Source organism: Brassica rapa, chromosome A05, assembly GCF_000309985.2.
Source record: "Brassica rapa cultivar Chiifu-401-42 chromosome A05, CAAS_Brap_v3.01, whole genome shotgun sequence".
Taxonomy (NCBI): Eukaryota; Viridiplantae; Streptophyta; class Magnoliopsida; order Brassicales; family Brassicaceae; genus Brassica; species Brassica rapa.
Genome location: NC_024799.2, coordinates 19336644 through 19352328, shown reverse-complemented (window position 1 = coordinate 19352328; position 15685 = coordinate 19336644). Strand labels below are relative to the sequence as shown.

Genomic DNA, 15685 nt, shown 5'->3' with positions numbered 1-15685 from the left:
TTTTGGTTGTTTAGCCCAAACAATATGGATAAAGGCCCATATAATTTTCAGCCCAGAGGTCAGTAAACTCCTCTCGGAGTGATCAAGATGGTCATGTGAATGATCGTAACCGTGCCATCATTGGTCTCTATAATGGGCTTCCACGGTTAGTAGAGATCAGGTTCGTATAATAATATTACTTGTAGCTTTATTTCATGTTTTATATCTTTATACTCTTCTCTTTGTTCAAACTCTTGTTGTTGTTGTCCCTATCATGGTTAGTAGAGATCAGGCTTCTATTGTGATGGTGTACATTCAATTATGTGTGGAGGTAGTTAAGAATAGTCTGAGATCCCTTCTTATTGCCTAGCTTGTTCTGTGACTCACAATACAATAACAAAATGAGATATCAAAGTGGCCTACTGGTTCTTTGAGATTATCACAAACGACTGCCAAAAGTCGCATGTTCGATCACTACAAGAAAACGTAGCAGTAACAACGGCGTTTTACGAGGAAATAATTTCCTCGTAAATTTACATACGCTTTACAACGCAATTACGACGAGACATAACTTCGTCGTAAACTCCATGGTAATTTACGACGAAACGTTTTCGTCGTAAAGTCCATGTAAGTTTACGACGAAAGTACGTGGAATGCGAAATAGTTGTAAACGTTACATCGACATTACAACGAATCGTGTTACCGTTATATAAAGGTGAAAACGTATATTCAATGTGCTTTAACTTACCTAAATTCGTTGTAAACGCGTTGTAAATTTTCTATGTAAAATCCATGTAAAACTTACCATATTTCTCTATATATATGTCATTTCCCACAACTCTCTTCCTCACAACACACAACTCTCTTCCTCACAACACACAACTCCTCATTCAGCCACCAATTACTATTTCGAAGATAACGATAACGAACATGAGTCATTCGTCTGTCTGCCAATTCAGTGGAGCGACAAGGAGAAAATGGAGGGAAGTGCAGTTGGTTTATACTTGAGTGGAACCTCCGACCATCGCAAAGGTTCCTCTCAAGTACAAACCAGCTGCACTTCCGTCCACTTTCTCCTTGTCGTTCCACTGAATTGGCAGACAGACGAACGACACAGGTTCCTTATCGTTGTCTTAGAAATAGTAAATGGTGGGTTAACAACGCAATTACGACGAACCCAACGAAACCAAATTTCGTCGTAAACGCCATGTAATATTACGACGTAAGTACGTCGAAAAGAAAACTTTACATCGATATTACAACGAATCATGTTACCGTTATATTTAGGTGAAAAACTTATCGAAGTTCGTTGTAAAGTCGTTGTAAAAAAATATGTAAAATCCATGTAAAAGTTTCCTTGTAAAATCGTTGTTATATTTCAACTACCCAACTCGAAAATTTCTCTATATATATGTCATTTCCCACAACTTTCTTCCTCACAACACACAACTCTCTTCCTCACAAGACCCAAACGGAAAAAAAAAATTTAAAAAAAAAATAGAAGAAAAAATGGTCGGTGGCGGTAGTATTTACGAGTTACGAAGTTGGATGTATTTGCACAAAGATTCGGACGGGAGAGTGACGAATGCATTTCTGAACGGGCTAGAGACATTCGTGCACCAGGCGGGCTGTACACCGATCACGCAGGAAAGCGGTAAGATGTTCTGCCCCTGTTCAAAATGCAAGAATTCAAAATTTGCACGTAGTGAAACTGTATGGAATCATTTAGTAAACAGAGGATTTACACCACAGTACTACATTTGGTATCAACATGGAGAGGGTTATGGGGGAAATGAAGCTAGTAGTAGTAATGCTAATTTTGAGGATGCTCATCATAATGAAGAACTGAATCATGTGCATAATGAACATAATTATCATCAAGAGGAGCAGATGGTAGATCATGATAGGGTTCCAGATATGATTAGTGATGCATTTTTAGAAACAACTACAACAATAGCAGATGGAACTGGAAATGTAGAAGAACCTAATTTGGATGCAAAAAGGTTTTATGAAATGCTAGATGCTGCAAATCAACCAATCTACACTGGTTGTAGAGAAAGTCTCTCTAAATTGTCTCTAGCAGCTAGGATGATGAATATTAAAACGGATCATAATTTACCTGAGAATTGCATGGATGCATGGGCGGAGTTGTTTAAAGAGTATTTGCCAGAAGACAACGTGTCTGCTGAATCTTATTATGAGATTCAGAAATTGGTTTATAGTCTTGGGTTACCCTCGGAGATGATTGATGTTTGCATTGACAACTGCATGATCTACTGGAAGGAAGATGACAAGTTAGAAGAGTGTCGATTCTGCAAAAAACCACGATTCAAACCGCAAGGCCGTGGGAGGAATAGGGTACCGTACCAAAGGATGTGGTACCTACCAATTACAGACAGATTGAAAAGATTATATCAATCTGAGAGGACTGCTGCGTCGATGAGGTGGCATGCCGAACATGTCCAGAGAGATGGTGAGGTTGCACATCCATCAGACGCAAGAGCGTGGAAACATTTCAACAAGGTACACGGAGATTTTGCTACAAATATTCGGAATGTCTATCTTGGGTTATGCACCGATGGATTTAGTCCATTTGGAATGTCTGGTAGACAATATTCTTTGTGGCCAGTAATTCTTACGCCGTATAATTTACCGCCGGATATGTGCATGGAACAAGAATTTCTATTTTTGACCTTATTAATCCCAGGGCCGAAGCATCCAAAATGGTCTCTTGATGTTTTTCTTCAACCGTTGATAGAAGAGCTAAAGCAATTGTGGTCAGAAGGGGTGAGGACGTACGATTGTTCCTTGAAAAACAATTTTACGATGCGAGCAGTTTTGATGTGGACGATAAGTGATTTCCCTGCTTATGGGATGTTGTCTGGCTGGACAACACATGGAAGATTATCTTGTCCGTATTGTCTTGGATCCTCGGATGCTTTTCAACTGAAGAATGGTAGGAAGAGTTGTTGGTTTGATTGTCATCGTCGGTTTCTTCCACTTGCCCATCCGTACAGAAGAAATAAGACATTGTTTCGACACAAAAAAATTGTCAGAGACAGTCCTCCTCCATATCTCACCGGCCAGCAGATCGAAGCGGACATTGATTATTACGGAGCTCAGGAAACAGTTAAGGTTGGAGGAAATTGGCATGTTACTGGAAATATGCCTGATGGGTATGGTGTATGTCACAATTGGCATAAGAAAAGTATATTTTGGGAGCTACCCTATTGGAAGGATCTTCTCTTACGCCACAATCTGGATGTCATGCATATCGAGAAAAACGTTTTTGAGAACATCATGAATACATTACTTAACGTCCCTGGGAAGACAAAAGATAACAAAAAGTCAAGGATGGACTTACCTGATATTTGCTCAAGAAGTGAGTTACATATCAAGAGCAATGGAAACGTTCATGTTCCCATCTTCCGGTTGTCATCAGCAGCCAAAACAACCTTGTTTGACTGGGTTGCATCGGAAGTTAAGTTTCCTGATGGTTATGTTTCAAATATGTCAAGATGTATTGAACGAGGTCAAAAGTTCTCCAGAATGAAAAGTCATGATTGTCATGTGTTTATGCAACGACTGCTTCCATTTGCTTTTGCCGAGCTCCTTCCAGCAAATGTCCACGAAGCACTTGCAGGTAATTATAAATTTATATATATACATATGTTACGAAATGTTATTAATTTGATTCCTTTTAAAATATACAACCATCGGAGCATTTTTCAGAGATCTTAGCACACGTATGTTCAAAGAAGAAGTCATCGAACAACTTCATCAGAACATTCTGATCATATTGTGCAACCTGGAGAAGATATTTCCTCCTTCATTTTTTGACGTCATGGAGCATCTAGTTGTCCACCTACCGTATGAAGCATTGCTTCGTGGACCTGTTCACAACGGATGGATGTATCCGTATGAGCGACAGATGAAACATTTGAAGGGGAAAGCAAGAAATCTTGCAAAGGTAGAAGGTTCAATAGTTGCAGGGAGTTTGACAGCCGAAACATCTAACTTCACATCATACTACTTTGCTCCAACTGTTCGTACGAGAAAAAGAGTTCCTAGGAGATATGATGATGGTGGAGTACCGACATCATATCCAATTGATGGTGTTCCTGACATTTTCTACGAAATTGGACGGTTTGGTGGTAAAACGAAAGAAGTATGGTGGTCATGTGAAGAAGATAAACATAGTGCCCACACTTATATTCTGCTCAACTGCGAGGATGCAATGACCCGTTACTTTGAAAGGTAAATATTTTTGTGAATGTTAATTATATGAATTAAAATTAATTATGTATGATTTGATTATTTGTTCAATTTGCAGGATGTTTGTATCTCAAGTTGAAGAAGCAATACCAGGAATATCTGCAACTGATGTGGATACACGTAAAGATAAGCACTTTGTCAAGTGGTTAAAATCACAGGTAATATATCTCATACTATTATATTAATTAAGTAAGTGTTTAAGAATATATATATGTTTTTTGCATGTTGATTATGACGATCCTTATTATCCCGTATGGTTTCACGAATTGGTTCAAGGTCCAGTTGCAAAGGTCACCACATCACCTATGTATTTCACACGAGGATTTACCTTTCACACATACGAGTATGGGAGACATCGGGCAACGAGTAACTACGGAATATGTGTGAAAGGGATATTGCAGGAGATTGTTGAAGTAGAATTTCCGGGGTTATTGAAGCTAAAATGCATCCTCTTCAAATGTGAATGGTTCGATCCTGTTGTGAACCGAGGGATTCGGTATAACAAATTTGGTGTTGTTGATGTCAATTTTGGGAGAAGATACAACAAATTTTAGCCTTTCATTTTAGCTTCACAAGCCGAGCAAGTTAGCTTCCTTCCTTATCCTCGGCTTCGAACTTCTGGGATAAACTGGGTAACTGCTATCAAAGTTACACCTCGTGGACGCATTGTCGTTGGAGAAGAACCGCCCTTGCAAGAAGAAGACGCTATCACTGAAGTTGAGGTACCAGAACAACCAACTGATGAAATCCTTTTGATCGACCCGCAAAACTTTCAATATGAAGATATTCCCGAAGATGCGACAGATGAAGCACGTGAAGACGAGTTCGAGAGAAGAGACGATGATGATTGTAATGATAGTGATGAGAACGAAAACGATTTAGAGTGATGTAATAGTGATGAGAACGAAAACGATTTAGAGTGATGTAATATATGTATCAAATGTTGGATTTCTCTATTGTAACATTTTCTAAAAGAAAGAGTAAGAAGTAGTATGAAATAAGATATGATGTTAGATGATATGTGACTTTGGGGTTTAGGGATTTCATTCTCGGTGTTTAGGGTTAAGCGTCGTAATTTCGTCGTAAATGGAAAAACGCGGGCCTGGTAATTTCGTCGTAAAACGAAAAACACGGGCCTGGTAATTTCGTCGTAAAACGAAAAACACGGGCCTGGTAATTTCGTCGTAAATGAAAAAACGCGGGCCTGGTAAATTCGTCGTAAATAGAAAAACGCGGGCCTGGTAAATTCGTCGTAAATGGAAAAACGCGGGCCTCGCTTTTACGACGAATCCTAATCTATATAAGGAGACGCCGAGAGCGAGGCTGCCTCGCTCATTCCTCCCAAATTCCTTTGCTCTCTCTAAGGTAAACTCTCTCTTCTCTCTTTTTTTTTTTTTTAATTAGTTTAGGTGATTAGTTAGGTAACGGAATTAGTTTAGGTGATTAGTTAGGTAATTAGTTAGGTAATTAGTTTAGGTGATTAGTTAGGTAACGGAATAATATTTTTATTATGTCGTAATTGATTAAATTTATTTTAGTTTTTTTAGATGGCTCCTAGAAGAAAATCCAGAGCACCTAGCTATAAAGATTTGTTTGGGGACGATGGTTCCGGTACATCTTCTTCCGGTCCATCGTCTTCCGGTCCATCATCCTCCACCGCAGTTCCAGACTCTCAGCCTTCTCAGAGAGTTGCTTGGAGTCCTCCTCCACCGCAGATGCCTGATATCTTGCATATTTACATTGTTTTATCCATTCATCCATGAGCATTTTCATCATATAGATTAGGATTTAGCCATGTCTAGGTTGCATTTTGCATTCATTGTCCTTATTAGATGCTGGAGTGTGCCATGGAGTGATTTGAGATGTTTGGGAGCATTGTGATCCAAAAGGGGGTGAAAGATCAGCATGGATGGAGCCTTTAGAGAAATCTTCTGTTGCTAAGATTTTGTGGAGACACAGAAAATTGAGTTAGCTTTCTAATGGAAGTGGTTTCAAGTCATTTGGAGATGTAATGAAGGAGTTATGATCAATTTACTAGAGGCATATCCATCCTGGTCGAGCATCGCAGAGTGACCTCTCAGAGCGACCTACCGAGGTCGCTCCCAGCCAGAGCGACCAGCCAGAGCGACCAGCTCAAGTCACTCGCGTTTTGTCGCGTCGAGACACAAAAAAACGCGTCGGGAGCGACCTCCTGGAGCGACTATGCTAGGTCGCTCCGCGTGTTTTGCTTGGACGATTTTTATGTTATTTCAGGGGCCTTTTGGTCATTTGTTTTGATGTTTTACACTTTCTAAACCTAAGTTAAGTACTTTGTAAGCCATTGGAGGCAAGATAATCTCTTTTCTAGAGAAGAACTAGTAAAAAACCTCTTTTGATTCAGATTTCATTGCTTTCATCTTGGGTTCTTGTTGATTTCTTATCTATTTCTCTACATGGTTAATCTGAAATCCAATATGGGTTTAAGAGGAATCATGGAGATTAGTGAGTAATCACCTTTTGAATTCATGGGTTAGGGAGATTATGGGTGATTAGGTTAGTTCTAGGATGTTTTAGTGTAGATCATTCTTGTTCCTTGCTAGTAGAGTATTCATAATGCATCTTCTGAGTTGGCCACTCAAAAGTTGATCAATAGACATTTCCCACCCAAAAGGTGTTTGATGAAATGCCTGAGACAACTCTCCTAGGCTTTTAGTATACTTTGCCAAAGACATTTGTTGTTAAAGATGCTAAGATAGCTAATAGACTTGTTAGTAATGATTGCTTTCATATTATTCAACCAAAGACATTTGATGTTTGAGATATGTTAGCAAATGAGCATTCATCTAGACATAGAGCTTGCTTAGAATTGTGCCTAGGCTTAAGGCTGATAGTTTGATTGATCATTTGCCATCCTTAGTTCGATACTTGATCACCCAAGGTCTAATCCCTATGCCCATGAGTTCTCTTTTCCCTTAGTCAAGAAAGTATCATTCTGTTATTGCTTTCTAGTATTAGTAGTAGTTTAAAACTCATCTAAATCATTGGTTGCACTTAGATTAAGTGAGTACTTGCATTCTCAGTGCTTTGATATCCCTCAGAACTGGTTCGACAATCTTCTATACTACAACATTTGTCTTAGGAGCCTTGAAAACTCCTAACATCAAATTGGCGCCGTTGCCAAATTCTGAGTAGATTTGAACATTGAGATTTAGTCACTTGCTTGAGACTAAGTCATTTTTATTTTCTTTTGTTACTGATTCTCTTTCTTCACCTCCCTTTAATCTACAGGTGTATGAACTTGAGGAGCAGGGGTCCATCAAACCTAGTTCCAATAGCTGCAGACATTAGAGCTTTAGAGAGAGAGTGTGCTAGAAATAGAAGAGAAGAAGAGCAACATGCTCACTTGCAGAGATTGAGTACTGATATGGGAGACATACCCCAAAACCAACAGCGAACAGCTCGACCCATTGGCACTTACGACCGCCCCAACATTCATGGTCATAGATTGGGAATCCGAGCACCCGCTGTGGCAGCCAACAACTTTGAGATCAAATCAGGACTCCTCAACGTGATCGAGAACAACAAGTATCATGGCTTGGCTCTAGAGGATACATTTGATCACTTGGACAGGTTCGACAGCTACTGTGGGTTGTCAAAAACCAATGGTGTGTCCGAAGATGCCTTAAAACTCAAGCTATTCCCTTTCTCTTTGGCGGATAAGGCACGTCAGTGGGAGAAGTCTCTACCCAGTGACTCCATCACTACTTGGGATGACTGCAAGAAAGCATTCTTGGAGAAGTTCTTCTCTACTTCAAGAACTGCTAAGCTGAGAAACGAGATTTCCAGCTTTCAACAGAAGAACTTGGAAGGCTTCAGTGAAGCCTGGGAGAGATTCAAGGGCTACCAAGCTCAATGCCCACACCATGGCTTTTCTAAGGAGAGCTTACTGAGCACATTCTACCGTGGTGCTCTTCCTAAGTACAGAGCCAGACTGGATACAGCTAGCAATGGGTTCTTCTTGGGGAGAACTGAGGAGGATGCAGAAGAACTGGTTGACAACATGGTAAAGAGTGATGCAGTCTACAGTGGAGACCACGACAGAGGCAGTAGAACAGATGATAAGCAGACGAGGAAAGAGATCAAAGCTTTGGAAGACAAGATCGACCTACTCATTGCTGAAAAAGCAACCCAAGAGCAGCTGAAGTTTGTTGGTAACTCCAAGCAGGAAGATCCACTTGCTGTCAATGAGGTTGAAGGTTTGGAAGGTCAAGAGGAGTTGTGTTTCATCAACAACAATGGTAGCTGGTACAAAAAGGAGCCCAACTTTCAGTACAACAACTACCAACAGAAATCCTATCCAAACAACCAACAGAGTGGCTATCCGCCAAGAAACAACCAGCAAGGCAGCTATCAGCCTCAGCAAAACCCCTCGTCTGGTTCCTCTGCTCCTCAAGAGAGCAGCACTGATACCTTACTGAAGCAAATCTTGGAGTCTCAGACTAGAAGTGAGAAGCAAGTTGGTTATGAGTTGAAGAACCTTCATTCCAAGATTGATGGGGGCTACAATGAGCTAAACAACAAATTCTCACACCTTGCTTCTACAGTCAGGAATTTAGAGAATCAATTTGCTTCCATGAACACTCACCAGATTCGCCAGCAAGGATCTCTACCTGGAAAGTCTGACCAAAATTCCAAGGAGGCCAAAGCTATCACCCTTAGGAGTGGTAAGCAGTTACCTCCTAGAACCCTCACCAAGGATGCTGAGAAATTAGGTGAGGGGGTTGCCATCAACATAGATGATGAAGTGGTGATTGTTGATGAGAAGATCAATGACGAGATCTTGGAGAAGATAGTGGAAGCCAAGGGTAAAGGAAAGGTTGGAGAGGAGAAGAAGACAGTAAAGGATGGTGAAGTTGTTACTCCAGCAAGTGAAAGTTCTTTTGTTCCTCCTCCCTATGAACCCAAACTTCCATTCCCTGGTAGATTCAAGAAGCAGCTGCTAGAGAAATACAAGCTCTGTTTGAGAAGCAAATGAGTGAAGCTCAGGTTGCAATGCCCATCATCGATGCTTTCATGTTGATTCCTCAATACAACAATTTCCTGAAAGATGTTGTAGCTGCAAAGAAGAAGGAGATGGAAAGCATGATGATCTTACCCATGAGTGCAATGCCATCATCCAGAGGCTTGATGTTCCAGAGAAATTAGAGGATCCAGGAAGCTTCACACTACCTTGTGCTCTTGGACCTATGGTATTTGAGAAAAGTCTCTGCGATTTGGGAGCTAGTGTCAGCTTGATGCCTTTGTCTGTTGCAAAGAAGCTTGGATTCACTCAGTACAAGAAGTGTAGACTCTCTCTGGTGTTAGCTGATCGTTCAGTGAAGTATCCTGTGGGCATCTTAGAGGACCTCCCTGTGAAGATTGGAAGGTATGAGATCCTACAGATTTTGTGGTGCTTGAGATGGGTGAGGAGGCTCAAGACCCATTGATTCTAGGAAGGCCATTCTTAGCTACAGCAGGAGCTATTGTTAATGTGAAGGAAGGCACGATTGATCTCCATTTGGGTAAAGAGAACATCCTCCACTTTGACATCAAGAGGAAAATGAGGAAACCAACTGTGTTCGGGCAAGCCTTCTACATTGAAGAGATGGACACCCTGCTGATGAGCACCTTGAAGAGTTACCACCTGAGGACGACGAGGAGGGAGCATCTCCCTCTACTCATTCCCTATAGAAGGTAACCCACCACACTCCCTTGTATATACCATTTCATTTTTGCATATTAGTCTTCTTTTCGGTATCTCTCTCTCTACTTGACGACACAGAGACTGTGTCACTCAAGTTTGGGGGAGGTACCAAGTATTTGATCATGTTTGCTTTGATGTTGTTTCATTGAGTCATGCATGGCATACCTATTTGCATAGATAAAAAAAAAAAAATCAATCATTTAGTTTGCATCATTTGCATTTTTAGGAGAGTCTAGAGCATATAGGTTGCATTCACTTGCATTGGGAGCAATGATTTGAATGCCTTGTAAAGAACACTACGTTGCACCTGAGTAGCTTTTGCACCTCTCAAAAAGACTTGTATGTTTCGAGCCTTGAAAACTCTTCCTGAAACTTGTTGATTGCTGAAACTCAGTCTTTGAAGCCAACTACAACCTTATTTGAACTGAACGAACTTAATGCTTCTTGCTCATGGTCCCTTGTGTACTGAGTCATGGCTATACACACTTGAGTTGTCACATCTTTTATGCCAATCTTTTTGACAAACTCTAGTGGTAGACCACTCCCAAAACCTTTCCTTCCTTTTAAGCTTTCATTGTTTGATGAGTGAGGCCTTTTTCGGAAAGTCTTACATGTGCATAATGTTGAGAGTATCGGGAACGACAATGCTTGATCTTCATTCTTGCTAGATTGGGCACTCTATTGTCTAGCTATAGGTGGGGGGTGAGTGTTGTGATTATGATTTGGGAGAAATGAAAAAGGAAAAGAATAGACTTTTTGTGCTTAAGTGAATTGTTTTATTGGGATAAGTAGAGAAGCCTATAGCTCAAGTTTTGAAAGTCTTGGCCCCCAGCCTAAAAAAATAAAAAAAAAAGGAAAAAGAAAAGAAAAACGAAAAAAAAAAGAGAAAAGAAAAAAAAAAGAAAAAGAAAAGAAAAGGGGGCTAGCAAAGTTGTTAGTAGCTAAAAAATGTTTTGAGGTTGTGAAAAAATCCCTTGTAGATTTCAAAGAGAAGGAGTTAAAGTTCTTAGGATCTTTTAGTGAGAGATGTGAGTTGGGTTTGACATTGGGAAATGATTGTGTGATTTGTATGTTTGGGAAAAGGGTAGAACAATGGAGATTGAGCATTGTATGCATGAGTTGATCCCTTTCTTAGATATATTATGTGCAATGTCAAGGCTACTTGTTTCGAGAGTAAACCACTTTAAAGATCATATGTTTTGAACCTCTTGAATCACTTGAATAAAAGCCTTCCCTTACCCAACCAAATGACTTGGACCAACTGACATTTGCAAGAATTCACCTGATGTTTTGTGCTTAATGAATGTGAGAGTTGGTTGATTTGAATGTGTGGATGCTTGATGATGAGTGTAAGAACAAAAAGAGTTAAGATAGGCCTAGAGAAGCTAGAGTGTAATAAGAGAGTGTGCTAGTTGTGTTTCTTTTGGCTATGTGCTCCCACCTTCAACCTCTCTCCCTATGAGTTCTAGAAAGTTCACTTGTGGACAAGTAAAAGAACAAGTTTGGGGGAGTTGATATCTTGCATATTTACATTGTTTTATCCATTCATCCATGAGCATTTTCATCATATAGATTAGGATTTAGCCATGTCTAGGTTGCATTTTGCATTCATTGTCCTTATTAGGTGCTGGAGTGTGCCATGGAGTGATTTGAGATGTTTGGGAGCATTGTGATCCAAAAGGGGGTGAAAGATCAGCATGGATGGAGCCTTTAGAGAAATCTTCTGTTGCTAAGATTTTGTGGAGACACAGAAAATTGAGTTAGCTTTCTAATGGAAGTGGTTTCAAGTCATTTGGAGATGTAATGAAGGAGTTATGATCAATTTACTAGAGGCATATCCATCCTGGTCGAGCATCGCAGAGTGACCTCTCAGAGCGACCTACCGAGGTCGCTCCCAGCCAGAGCGACCAGCTCAAGTCACTCGCGTTTTGTCGCGTCGAGACACAAAAAAACGCGTCGGGAGCGACCTCCTGGAGCGACTATGCTAGGTCGCTCCGCGTGTTTTGCTTGGACGATTTTTATGTTATTTCAGGGGCCTTTTGGTCATTTGTTTTGATGTTTTACACTTTCTAAACCTAAGTTAAGTACTTTGTAAGCCATTGGAGGCAAGATAATCTCTTTTCTAGAGAAGAACTAGTAAAAAACCTCTTTTGATTCAGATTTCATTGCTTTCATCTTGGGTTCTTGTTGATTTCTTATCTATTTCTCTACATGGTTAATCTGAAATCCAATATGGGTTTAAGAGGAATCATGGAGATTAGTGAGTAATCACCTTTTGAATTCATGGGTTAGGGAGATTATGGGTGATTAGGTTAGTTCTAGGATGTTTTAGTGTAGATCATTCTTGTTCCTTGCTAGTAGAGTATTCATAATGCATCTTCTGAGTTGGCCACTCAAAAGTTGATCAATAGACATTTCCCACCCAAAAGGTGTTTGATGAAATGCCTGAGACAACTCTCCTAGGCTTTTAGTATACTTTGCCAAAGACATTTGTTGTTAAAGATGCTAAGATAGCTAATAGACTTGTTAGTAATGATTGCTTTCATATTATTCAACCAAAGACATTTGATGTTTGAGATATGTTAGCAAATGAGCATTCATCTAGACATAGAGCTTGCTTAGAATTGTGCCTAGGCTTAAGGCTGATAGTTTGATTGATCATTTGCCATCCTTAGTTCGATACTTGATCACCCAAGGTCTAATCCCTATGCCCATGAGTTCTCTTTTCCCTTAGTCAAGAAAGTATCATTCTGTTATTGCTTTCTAGTATTAGTAGTAGTTTAAAACTCATCTAAATCATTGGTTGCACTTAGATTAAGTGAGTACTTGCATTCTCAGTGCTTTGATATCCCTCAGAACTGGTTCGACAATCTTCTATACTACAACATTTGTCTTAGGAGCCTTGAAAACTCCTAACATCAATGCCTCCACCGCAAATGCCTCCACCGCATATGCCTCCACCTCCTCCTTCAGCGGCTGCACCTGAGCCTGTCCCAGAAGGTGCAGTTCATCCGGATTTGCGTGTGCCTTCATATGCCCCATTCGCGAGATATACGGTAGAGGATTTGCTTGCCCAGCCTGGACAGGAGGGTTTGGATGTTCTAGACCCGATAGACCCCGAGGAACTTATTGGTAAGTTATTAATTTTTATTACATTAAAATTTAAATTATTTTTATTTTTTAACGGTTAAATTGTTTTCCTTTCAGGTTTGGGGCTAACAACCGTGTTGGCCGGAGCGTTTCGAAAACGATTAAGGGTTACTACGACGGGGCATATCCGAACTGGAGCAAGACTCCAAATCACGTTAAGATCACTTGGTTTAAAATGTTTGCGGTAAGATTTTTAAATTTAATTAAATTTTCACTTTAAATATGTATATATTTTTTAAATATTATTATTAATTGTAATTTTTTCAAATTTTTTGTGTTTCAGCAAAAGTGGCATTGGTCTTTGGGAATCACCGAGATGGTGAAGGCGGAATTCGTTGCAAAAGCAAAGATCCGCCTCTGCAACACAGTCTCCGATTGGAAGGACAAGTGGGAGCTCGACGGGTATGAGGGAAAGCCCACTGAGCTCACGAAGGATGTGTGGGATGGCCTCATCGCCTACTGGAAGCACCCCTCTTCGATCAAAAAGGCCAATTCGTGCTCGGCTTCTCGAAGAACGAAGGATAAAGATGGTAATTTGCCCATGCTTCACAGAACTGGCCAAAAACCACATGCAGGCATCCGTCTAGAAGTTGTAAGTTTTGTTTTTAAATATTTATTTTTAATATTCAATTAATATAATTTTTAATATTTTTTTTTTGTAGTTGGAGAAGACGGGAGTCTTACCATCTCTGTCTGACCTATTCAAGATGACTCACGCCACATCCGACGGAGTTTTTGTGGATCCTGCATCTGAGAAACTCGCTCAAGCAGTGGCTACTCGGATTGAAGAACGGGAGACGCAACTAACTCAGGAGTCTCCCGATGGATTACCCGTCACATTGTCCACCGAAGAAGCCGACAGAATCTTCGAAGAGGTAGTACAACTAAAAAATTTTGTTTACATTATTTTTAATAACTATATTAATATATGTTTTAATTTTATAGCTGGCTCCTAGAAAGAAGGGATGAATAGTCGGTATAGGCTCAGTTAACCAAGTTGCAAGGGCAACTTCGTCATACACTTCGAGACGGGATGAAGAGACTTCTCAGATGAAAGCTCGAATGGATAGCCAGCAGGTTCGTTTAGACTCTCTTGAGGATTTGCTAGACGTGATGGCCGTGGGAAACCCGGTTATGCAGAGAATGTTGAGTCAGAGACGAGCCGCTCTTGGGTTGCCAGTACGAGATCCCCAAGAGTCCGATCCAACCCGTCAACAGCCGAGCAACCCCACCGACTACGTCGATGATATGTAGTTTTTTTAATATTTCGGTTTGTATTATGAATTTAAATATTATGACTTTAAATGCTTTTTTATAAATGTTTTTTATTTTCATATTTCGTTTTAAAATTAAAATTATTTAAAATTCTGAATTTTAAATAAATTCAAATATATATATATATATATATATATATATATATATATATATATATATTTGAGGTTAAAAACAATATTCAAATATAATATTATAAAACGAAACGTCGATGTAGGCTCGACGTAAACATTTACAACTGATTACCGTCGAAAATAATTACGAGTCTTTTACATCGAAGATTTTACGTGGTCTTTACATCGAAATGTTACGTGGAGTTTACATCGAAACATTTACGAGGGTGTTACAACGAAAATGTTTACGTGTGCTTTACATCGAATCCATTACGTGGAGTTTACCACAAAATTTTACGTGTCGTTTACGACGAATCTCTGCCCTGCGCTTTACGAGGAATATATTTCGTCGTAAACTTAACAAGTCATTTACAACGAAACGTCGGTTATGACGGGCGTTTTACGATGAAACGTGTTTCGAGGTTCATTCGTCGTAACACCCCGTTTACGACGAAGTTACAACGTATATTGCCCTCGTAAAAGATATGTTTTCTTGTAGTGGATACTCTGTGTTGTGGTACTGTACCTCTCCGAATAAATCCTTTGGGATTTCCTGGATATAGGGCCTTTCGGAGTGGGGTTAGTCACTATAAAAGTTTACCCACAATAGTTTTTAAGAAAAACAACAGACCATTAACTTATCAAAACCACTCTCTATAAGACTTCTCTCTCTAAAGTTCTCTCTAAAAGTATTTCTTCTCTCGCTCTCATGTTTCTTCGGTCCGGGTTCGGTGCCGGAACTCTTCCTCCTCTCCTTTCATGTTTTTTCCCTTTCCCTCTCCTTCCATCAGTTTATCCTCGTCGACATACTTGTGCTTCTGTGTTTTGTTGAGCGCCTCCGAATTGTCTTCGGGACTGTAGAGATTTACGACAAGCATGGAAAAGCAGCGAGACTGAGGGATGGCTGTTGTAGGGGAGAGGGTGGCGTTTAGGATTGAGTTTTGTGGCCAGATCTAGTTTTTCAATTTTTTAGATATCCGGCGATCCGCTCATGGCGACAGCGTGTGCCTCAGTGGAATTCCTTCTCCAGCGTAAATCCACCCCTTGCAAAGCGATGAAGCGTTCATAGGGGTATTTTGGCAAGCATCGCTTAGGGTTCGTGTCTCTCCGGTTCTCAGAAGTGTCGTGTCGCAACGTTTTCTCCGTCGGAGTTGTCTACCGGTGGTGGAGGCTT

General features: G+C 40.2%; 1 protein-coding gene, 1 long non-coding RNA gene and 1 other non-coding gene across 4 annotated transcripts; 2 read left to right on the top strand and 1 right to left on the bottom strand.

Moving 5' to 3' along the window:
• Positions 1-216: 216 nt before the first annotated feature.
• On the top strand, positions 217-10976 carry LOC117134065. The gene is made up of 3 exons (XR_004458183.1): positions 217-1651; positions 8337-8339; positions 10966-10976. It is a non-coding gene; the product is annotated as an uncharacterized LOC117134065 (long non-coding RNA).
• Positions 2348-5237, top strand: LOC117134062. Of its 2 annotated transcripts, none has more exons than XR_004458173.1 (2): positions 2348-4236; positions 4313-5226. XR_004458173.1 is itself a non-coding variant. In XM_033291577.1 (2 exons), the coding sequence occupies exons 1-2, from the start codon at positions 3728-3730 to the stop codon at positions 4437-4439; spliced, it is 636 nt and encodes a 211-aa protein (XP_033147468.1). In that variant the 5' UTR covers positions 2348-3727; the 3' UTR covers positions 4440-5237. The 2 variants fall into 2 exon arrangements, 1 of the variants encoding a protein (XP_033147468.1); XM_033291577.1 differs by having other exon boundaries at positions 4313-5237.
• LOC117134559 lies at positions 8057-8163 on the bottom strand. Its single transcript, XR_004458743.1, has one exon. It is a non-coding gene; the product is annotated as a small nucleolar RNA R71 (small nucleolar RNA).
• Positions 10977-15685: the final 4709 nt, after the last annotated feature.

Coding starts and splice junctions, on each gene's coding strand:
- LOC117134062 (XM_033291577.1), top strand. CDS start 3,728: ATGTTCAAAGAAGAAGTCATCGAACAACTTCATCAGAACATTCTGATC. Junction 4,237..4,312: donor ATGACCCGTTACTTTGAAAG/GTAAATATTTTT, acceptor TTCAATTTGCAG/GATGTTTGTATCTCAAGTTG.